This window comes from Panthera pardus, unplaced genomic scaffold (assembly GCF_024362965.1).
Source record: "Panthera pardus isolate Hobbes unplaced genomic scaffold, ASM2436296v1 HiC_scaffold_3, whole genome shotgun sequence".
Lineage (NCBI taxonomy): Eukaryota > Metazoa > Chordata > Mammalia > Carnivora > Felidae > Panthera > Panthera pardus.
The window spans coordinates 58435397-58444816 of record NW_026526876.1 but is presented as its reverse complement, the minus strand read 5'-3'; the positions used below and the strand labels follow the sequence as shown (position 1 = coordinate 58444816).

Below are 9420 nucleotides of genomic sequence, written 5' to 3'. Positions count from 1 at the left end.
CACTTTCTCTTTGTCCCCATCAATCCCACCCCTTCCTGAGGTGCCCTGTGGGCAGTATTCAGAGAGGTTGCGGGCCAATCCCACCAGAGCAGCCCAGGTGATGACCCCCCAGCCAGGCCAGTGTGTTCAGTGGATTGTCTCTCCTGCCATGACCAACACTGCTCGGGTTACAGCCAGGACAGGCACCTGGCCCTCATCTTCCACCTGGGCCTGGCCCCATGGAGCTGGTCCTGAAACAGAGGGCTGGGAAATAGCCTTTCCCCCAAGCCTGCTCTGATGCAGGTCTGCAGGGTTGGGCTTTTCCGCTTGGCTGGGCATCAGCTAGGTCCCTACCCACCTCACCCCACCCCTCCCCAGGGACTAAGGACTGCATGCCAATGAAGAGGAATCTCATTTTAGCATGTAGGAGGGGGGAAAGGTCTCAGAACATTATCTAGTGTTTCCTAACTTGTCCACCGGCAATCAGATAATTTGGGGCATTGCTGATCTAGACCTACATAGGAGGGCTTGCTCATGGTCACAAGCAAGCCAGAGGCAGTGCCCAGAGTAGAGCCCAAGCCTGAGACCAGCCCAGAGCCTCTTCCTGACCCTCCTCACTGCCTCATGCTGGGACAGTCAGTGGAAGGCCCTCTCCTTGCTTTGGTCTTCCAAGGACAGAGACAGTGAGATGGGAATCTGGAAACAGGCCCAGGCTACAGACGCCACAGCTGACCATGCTTTGTTCTGCACCCGCCCCCTGCCCCCTTCCCGCTTCACCTGTGATTTCTGGGGCAGGGGACAGAGAATGAGGGTAGCAGGAGCCAAGCACTGTGGCCAATGCACGCCTGCAGTCAAGTGCCACCTGCTCAGGTCGGTGCAGGGGCTTGCAGCCCTCATCAAAGCTACTGCCTGGATACTGAATCCAGTTTTGACTTCCAGCTTCCGGTCCAGGCTTTCCTAACACCCTAGAAACAAGCCCCTCATTCTCTGAGAAGCTGGGGCCCCTGGATCATATCGAGGAGTCACATCTCCAGGTTCCTATTGACCTACAGATAAAGGATGGCCCTGCTGAAATGGGTGGCAACAAGAGTGCTGGAGGGCTGAGCAGTGACAAAACCTGTCCCTGCTTGGGCTGGTACAGCCGGGTCAACCAGTACAGGTGCCTTCAGGGACTGGATCTCTGACCCTCAGGAATGGGCTCCTGCCAGGATCTCCCCACGAGCCTGATGCAAGTCTGGCAGGCCTCTGCCCCACAGCTCAGGGGAAGAGAATGAGCAGTCAGATGGAGGGGGAGGCAGGGGGCTGGCCATGCCCAGTACAATCCCATGGCAGCTCAGGGGCTCCTGCCCAGCCCAGAGGCTGCTGCTATCTGACCTATGGCGGGCAGGCCAGGAACAGGAAAGCAGAGAGCCCCACAGCCCAATGCCTTGGGGGCCAGAAGGTTCACTTCAGTGTGATTATATGGATTTATTGTGATTGGCACTGTGAAGCCCAGAGGATGGATTCCAGCCAGAGACAGCAGCACTTTCCAGAAGGGACCCAGCCCCTCCCACCCCCCCCCCCCCTCAGAATTGCATCCAACCCCAGAAGTGACTGGTGGCTGCACACCAGGAACTGAGCCCTGTGAGCTGTGCGGTGTGGGCTGGAAGCACAGATGCCAGCCCTCATGCTTCACCTGGTCCCTGAGGCTTCACCTGCATTTGGGACCTCTCCTCTCCCCTGGAGGGTTCTATACGACTGATGGCATCAAGGGTAAACAGTCCAGATGGCTCCCCCGCTGCCTCCTGGAGTGGGGCTGTGTGGGTTACAATTCTAGATTAGAGTCATAGGCTGGCACAGCAGTGTAGCTTGACCACTTTTTCCAAGGCAGACACTTGCCCTTTGCGGGGTGGTGCTGGCGTTGCTGGGAGCCAGACGCATGCTTTCAGCTAGTTAGTGTTCACTTTGCTCCCACTGCCCTCTGTCCTCGGGTCCAGGCAGATCAGGGGCTCTGAGGAAACTGCTGGAATTCAGGACGAGGATTAGCCTTTTCCAGCACCCTGTGAGAGACCAGAGAAAGGATTCAGATTTGACATGGGGGGACACCCTCAACTCTTAAGAGATGTGACAAGATGTATCAAGGCCTTATTGGGTGGGCCGGTATAGGTCTTTCTGCCACAGTGGGGAGGAGGAAGACAAGGTAATGTACAGAGACACAGGACTCTGGAAAGCAACTCTTATGGCTCTTGGGGGAGGAAGTCAGTAGTTCAGGCTAGCCTGTGGCCCAGACATAACTAGCTGAGGAAGTTTCCAGGCTTCCCTCTAGAACATTTCTGCCACCATATTTCCATCTGCAAAATGGTAATGGAGGACCGGGGGAGCTGAGGGAGAGAACACAGCCTTGCCAACAAGCAGTGTTAGCCTGACCCTTCCTCTGCTGCCCCTCTGCCTTGCCCTTGGGCAATGGTTCTCAGATGATTAAAGCAGCTGTCTGCAAGGAAAGAATCAAGCAGAATGGTTCCGGGAGTGTTCTGGTTGGGAGGATGAGAAAGAGGACAACTTTGGGATAAAGCATTATGAGCATGGGTCAGAGCCCTACATTACCCGATCAGAATGGCTGGGATGAAGAGGAGACCAGCTCCCAGGAGGAAGGGGAACCCCTTCATAAAGTTCAGGGTGGCCGGGTAGAGCGAGTTGAAAATGCCAGAAGCCATCAGCATGGCCAAGCCATTGACGCAGGCCACAGCAGAAAAGAGAGCACCTGTGAAGAAATAAACATCACACACTGAGGCCTGAAAGGCCTAGAGTCAAATCCTAGCACCCCTAGCTCGCTGTTATGTGACCTGGGGCAAGTCACTTAACCTCTCTGAGTCTCATCTTCCTCAACAATAAATCCTACATCATGTGTTGTGGTAAGGATTCAGTGAGGTCATGCACAGAAAGCACTTCACGCATGGGACTACAGAACAAATGGCTGGTATTAAATCCACGTATTAAAAGTACATGTGATATCTTCTACCAAAAAGCCTGATAAAGTGGTTTTTGGTTTATCCCCTTTTGAAATCATCTCCTGTTTGAGATTAATTGCTGGGTTAATTCCCAGTTCTAACACTTATTATCTGTGTGATCACTGAATCAGCTACTTATCCTTCTGGGTTTCTGTTCCCCTTCTGTTAAATAAGGCTAATACCTATTTTTCATAGACTGCTGGCAACATTAAATTCACACGTAAAGTATCCACCACAGGCCCCCTGGAGGTAGTAAGTAAGTGCTGTTCTTCTCTCCTGTTCCCCTTGGCATCTCAGGGCACAGTGAAGGTGCTAGAAAAAAAGCTTACTGAGTGAATGAATGAAGGTACATGGGTTTTGGGAGGCAAGAAAACAAACCTCTACTGGGCTACATATGGCACCAGATCCTCCTTCCCGGGCAGATGGGGAAAAGTGCATGAGCCAGATGTTTCCAGACTAGGGTCTAAGGACCCAGAGGCATGAGGCTATTCTTTATAGATACGCCAGCAGAACCCAAATTTTGCAAAATGAGCAACAACCCAAGAGAAGTTGAGTTTGAACTCTGTCCAACCGTCAAGAGCTGGAAGGCCCTTGTCATCAAGAGCAAACCGCTCATGTAACAGAGGAGGGAACGGGTGCAGAGACAGAAAGGGACCTGCCCAAGATCTCACAGCCAGTGGGTACCAGAGTCAGGACCCAAACCACATCCCAAGACCTGCTGCTCTTAAAAACAGACCCAGGTTTGCATCCCAGCTCCACCACTTACTGAGTGACTTTGCGTGACCCAATTTAACCCTCTGGGTCTCTGCTTCTTCAACTGTCACTCGGGGACAAGGAAATATCGAAAGGTTGTCTGCTTCCTCTAAGCTTACACACTGACCCTAGTGAAGCATCATCTCATTCATTCTGCAGCTGGAAAAGCTAGTTCTGGAGAGTAAATCCTGCACTTGGGACTTACCTGAAGGAACAAGTGTGCTCCGCGAACTGCAAATTCCAACCCTGTGATCTGAAAATCCAAGGCACTGTGGCCCTCTGCCAATCCCAGGCAATTTGACACAAGTGCATTTGTCTCGGCTACTAACGTCTCCTGGGTGGAGGGGAGGAAGGTACGCAGCCTCCCGGCTCACAGCTGCCCTCTGCCCAGTTCAGGCAACACTGGGTATGAGGGACCAGATACAGGGTGACCCTGACACTCACCCTGCTCTGACTCGCCCACCAGCTTGGAGAGCTTGGCCCGGATGATGGGTGTGGTAACCAATGACAGGAACAGGAGCCCGTACCCTGCAGAGAAAGAAACAATCATCAAGGAAATGGAGTCAGGGAGAGGAGCACCCAAGCACCCTATGTAGCAGAACTCCTACACATACCTCATGTGGGACTCAGGTTGGACACAGGAAGGACTTCCTTACTGGTGATGGAGACAATGAGCAAGGAGGAAGGGAGACTACCTTTCTCAAAGCTTGACCTACCTGCTACCTGTTTCATGAATGAATGCTGATTCCCCACCAATTGTGTTCTTGTCGCAACACCTCTTGTGGTCGCAGCAGGCATCACCCAACCATCTTGCACTTAGAAGGGAGATGGCATGGTCCAGAAAACAAGCATGGGCTTTGGAGTCGGCCCCGAGTTCTAAACCTGACACCATCGCTTCCTAACTGTGTGGCCTTGGACATGACTCCTATCTGTGAAAGGACAACAAAGGCCTCCTCACAGGATGGTTCTGGGGTACAGAAGGCCCCCTAAGATTTCAGGGCCGAATCCCTGAAATTTGTAAATGTTGCCTTATTTGGAAAATGGGTCTCTGAAGACATGTTTAAGTTACGGATCTTGAGATGAAGGGATTTTTCCAGGATTACCAGACTGGGCCCTAAATACAATCACACGAATCCTTAGATGAGGGAAACAGAGGGAGATGTGACATGGAACAGAGAAGGCACATGGAAGAGGAAGAGACCATGTCACCACTGAGACAGAGACTAGGGTGACATGGCCACAAGCCAGGAACTCCAGCAGCCACTGGAAGCTGGAAGAAGCAAGGGAGATTCCCTCCGAGAGACTCCGGAGCTGGAAGCAGCCAGGAGCGTGGCCCTGCTGCCCCCTTGATTTTGACCCCAGTGATACTATTGCTTGACTTCTGGCCTCCAGAACTGTGCCAGAATAAATTTCCATTGTCTTAAGCCATCCAGTTTGTGGTCATTTGTTACAGTAGCCCCAGGAAATGGTACATGAGGTAACATTTGTGGAGGATACACAGCAAATGCAAGTTCTTTTTCCCTTTGCATCTGTTACTCATAGGCTCACACTGCTTCTTCCATAACGATTTCTCTCCCTGTGGGACTGTTGCCTCCTAGAAGACAGTAGACCCTCCAAAGTGGGTTTATGAGGCAACCCAGGGCCCGTTTAGGTGTCAGGCCCACGAACCCCTCTCTGCTGAGGCTCCCCTGAGCAATGACAGTGCCTTCATCATCTCTGCACCCCTGAGGGCACTGAGCCCAGCACTGAGGCCAGGGGAGATGCTGTGGGCAGGAGAGGAAGGTCCCCGGTCCCCTTCGACCTCGCTCTCCAGGCAAGCAGCCAAGTTAAGAAATCGGTGATTACTGGTCGGCTGACTTTGTAAACAACGTATTTTAGGACTCTATCAAAATTAATCTGTTCCTTTATTTTATTTTTTTTAAGTTTATTTATTTTGAGAGTATGAGAGAGAGAGAGAGAGGGAGCATGTGTGCACACAAGTTGGGGAGGGGCAGAGAGGGAGAGGGAGAGAGAGAGGGAGAGAGGGAGAGGGAGAGAGGGAGAGGGAGAGAGAGAGAGAGAGAGAGAGAGAGAGAGAGAGAGAGAGAATCCCAAGCAGGCTCCACACTGTCAGTGCAGAGCCCTACACGAAGCTCCATCTCATGAACCGAGAGATCATGACCTGAGCCGAAACCAAGAGGCAAGTGTGTAACTGACTGAGCCACCCAGGCACCCCTAATCTGTTCCTTTAAAAAAGTTAACTTCCTCATTTCCAGCTACCCCTCTCCTACCAAGAAAAAAAAAAAAAAAAGAGGAACAAGAAAAAGAACTAACGCAGGCAGGAAATCTGTTATCTGTGGTCTGAGAAGACTGGCTTTTTAAAAAACCCAAAGAAGCTGACCAAAGATACCGAGGTAGGGCCTGTGATTCTTATCAGAGAAGTGAGTATTACAGCATTAGTGGCATGGACTTTGTTTAAGAACACCATAAATACTGGCTGTGGGAGGCCAAGAAGTGAAGCAATTAGCCTATGAGCCATACTTTTGTCTTTTGTTCTATCTTACTAACAACAATTTATAGTTGATAATGTGGATTAATTACTGAGGCTACTGAAGGTCTGTCTTCTCCATTTGACAAAGATGGCATTTTTATGAAGTTTCTTCGTCTGTCCTCCAGTGCAGGCAAGGAGCACAACAATGTTTCCAGACACAGGCCTGAACCTGCAGGGGCAGGGAGTGTCTGACCCCCAGCTTTCACCCAGTGCCTCTGGGACACACTGTCCCCAAGCCCACGCATTTTACCTGTGAACATGAGGGGTGTGATGGTAGCAAACGCAAAGACCACCATCCCCAGAATGTTGAAGGCCAGGCCAATCTCGGCCACCCAGGCGTCAGCCAGGCAGTGCTGCAGAAGCCGCAGGCCCAGCAGGCTGGTGAGGTACGGGAGGTGCTGAGCTGCAGAACCGTAGCCGATCAGCTTGGAGTCCCAGCAGAGGGGTTTGCTCAGTTCATAGAGGGTCAGGATGTCCTGGGCCCCAAAGTGCACAGTGACCACCATGAAGATGGCCAAGGAATACAAGGCTAAATGCCTCCTGGACTTCTCTGGAGCGGGAGTCACGTAGAGCCGGACAATGGATCGGTGGTGACGGAGCGTGAAGAGCCGGGCAGGCGTTGGCTCCTTCACCGTCTCACCAAAGCAGAATGCTGCATAGAGAGTCATGGCTATCAACAAGGCCAAGGCCAGCCAGAAGGGGTTGGCGTAACCCTGGGCCCGGAGCCAGTGGCCCCCGAGAAGGCTGGCCAACATCCCCGCCACCCCGATGCACGATTCCAGCAGGGCCATTCGCATGGTGCGGCTGCGGCTGGAGCTGACATCTGCCACGGAGGCAAAGCCAGCAGCCAGGAGGCCACTGAAGTCCCCAAAGAGAGCGCAAAGGATGCGGCCCAGCACGAAGTAGCCGACGTGGAGTTGCAGCTGCACGACAAAGATGGACACCAGGGCCTGCAGCAACAGGCCCAGTGAGGCCAGCACCAGCAGTGGACGGCGGCCCACACAGTCACTCCAGGCACCCAGCAGGGTAAATGAGAAGAGCCCCACAAGGAAGCCGCCCAGGTTCATGTAGAGGGTCCAGTGGGAGGTAAGGGTCTCCACTTCCTGTGGGGACATGAATCTTACCAGGGTGCTGTTCCTCACTCTGGGTTGCCCAACTCCCAACCATCACCATCCTGGGAGATACGGGGGTGGGGACTATCTTTGGAGCCCTAAACCTCAGAGAACCGGTGCTGGGTTAAGTGGAATGGACTACGGTCCCAGGCCCTTACTTTTACTCCCTTTGCTAATCCTCCCGGCCTTGCTCTACCTAGAGGAACTTTAAGCACCCCCCACACTGCAGGGGTCGGTCCGTCGCCAACTAGGCTCTGGCCCCGCCCACTACCCAATCTCCATACCCACCCACCCCCCGCCCCGCAGCTTGCCCGGACCCAGACGCAGGCCCCGCCCCATCGGCTGCCCAGCGCTCCAGCCCGGGGTCCACCCGGTGCCACGCTCCGTGCCCCTCCGGCGCCGCTACCTTCATGATGGGGTCCGCGCTGTGGTTGCTGCAGCTGCCCCTGTCGCGGGTGCCATTGTAGCCGAGGTCGGCACTGAAGCGGTGCCACAAGTACTGCGTGGTGAGCGGGCCCTGCAGGACCAAAGCGAAGTTGGCGAGGAATATAAGCGGCTCCACGGGGCCGCGGCACAGCACGGCCGCCGCGGGGCGGCCGCGGGCCTCGTCCGGGGGGCTCGCGCGCCCCTCCATGCGCGTGCGCGTCGGGGCCGGCGCGAGACAGATGGCTGAACGATTCTGCGCCTGCGCCCAGCGTCCCCTTTTTTAAAAAGCCTGGCGGGGCGGGGCCGCTGTTCCCTTCACTCTCGCCCCGCCTGCTCCGGCCGGTAAGGGAGGGAGAGGGGCCGCGCACCCCTGGCTCACCGGATGACCTCACCTGTAGTCTGCAAGGATGCCGCCCTACAGCCCTCCATTCCAGGCCCAGAAACACTCCTAACAATAACAAAAAATATCAATAATTAACATTTATTGATCGTTTCCTGTGCGCTGGGCACCGTACTAAACTGCGTGCATTGGTCTTCCGACAACCCTATAGGCTAGCCATTATTAATGCTCACGGTCTACAGATGAGGAAACGAGGACATGGGGCACCCAAGGCAGAGCTCGAAGAACACTTGACCTCTGACGCCTATGCTGATGTTCGGCGCTGCAGCAGAGGCAACTCAGTGCAGCCTCACGCTCTCGGCCTCGCTTCCACGACCTAGACTCTGCTACTGGGTCGGGCACTTACCTCCCTGTGCCCCATTTCTTCATCTTTAAAATGAGGGTGCCAATACAACCTGCCTCAAAGAGCTGCTGTGGAAGAAGAGTGTCTGGTACATTCTAAGTGCTGTTATTGTTATTAATAGGCTGTTACCTGCTCCACTCCTGCCCTAGGGTTTTTTCCTTGGGAAACCGGTCTTGTTGGGGGGCTCAGGACTGGCTGTGCAGTGACTGCGGAGGAGCAGAGGAGAAGACTGTGGAGGGCCCAGGAGACCATGGGTGTGGCCCTGTGCTCCTGGGTGCTCCAGCTATAGGAACTGGGCCAGAAGGCAGTCATACCTCCCGTCTGGGCATGTTTTATTGCCTGTAAAAGGGAAAAGCATTACCTGCCTTTCTCCTTTATCATTTACTCATTCAGCCTATTTCTTGAGCACCCCTTATATGTCAGGGACCATGCCTGGGGGTGCTCCTAGAACACAGCGGTGAAGGACACGGACAAAGCCTTTACCAGGCCCTGTAGTTCTTAGAATGGTGGGGTGGGGAAAGACCTCAAAGAATCCTACTAATCTGTGTAAGAGCTCAACTGTGGAAAGTCCTTTAAAGGAGAGGAGCCGTGGGACTCCAAGGCTGCTCATTCAGGAGCCCGGCCAGGCCTAGGAGGAGCAGGGCCAGAAAAGGCCGCTTGCCTTGACAATAGAGCAGTAGAATGAGTTTCCAGAGGCAAGCTCTGTGCCATGACCCACAGGCCTGAATTTGGGGATGGTGGGGACTACCCATTTCTGGCTACCATGACTGTGCGTGGTCTTGTTGCTGGCTTATTGACCATCCCCCACCTCCCCTGAGGCAGAAAGAGTCCTAGGCTCCCAAAAGATGGGTGCTGGCTAGATACTGGTGGACCAAATGAGGCCTGCACCC

The 9420-nt window shown here is 53.9% G+C and overlaps 1 protein-coding gene across 1 annotated transcript; it reads right to left on the bottom strand.

Moving 5' to 3' along the window:
• Positions 1-1421: 1421 nt before the first annotated feature.
• SLC46A1 (solute carrier family 46 member 1) lies at positions 1422-8003 on the bottom strand. The gene is made up of 5 exons (XM_019423809.2): positions 7768-8003; positions 6500-7352; positions 4164-4247; positions 2563-2719; positions 1422-2018 (listed from the first exon to the last, which is right to left on the bottom strand). Exons 1-5 carry the CDS (start codon positions 7993-7995, stop codon positions 1961-1963), a joined length of 1380 nt encoding a protein of 459 aa, XP_019279354.2. The 5' UTR covers positions 7996-8003; the 3' UTR covers positions 1422-1960.
• Positions 8004-9420: the final 1417 nt, after the last annotated feature.

Bases quoted from the DNA above. Each gene is read 5' to 3' on its own strand.
- SLC46A1 (XM_019423809.2), bottom strand. From the start codon at position 7,995: ATGGAGGGGCGCGCGAGCCCCCCGGACGAGGCCCGCGGCCGCCCCGCG. The intron at 2,720-4,163 runs GTGAGTGTCAGG...ATTTCTTCACAG, and splicing joins GGTGGGCGAGTCAGAGCAGG to GTGCTCTCTTTTCTGCTGTG. The intron at 2,019-2,562 runs GTAATGTAGGGC...GGTCTCTCACAG, and splicing joins ATCCCAGCCATTCTGATCGG to GGTGCTGGAAAAGGCTAATC.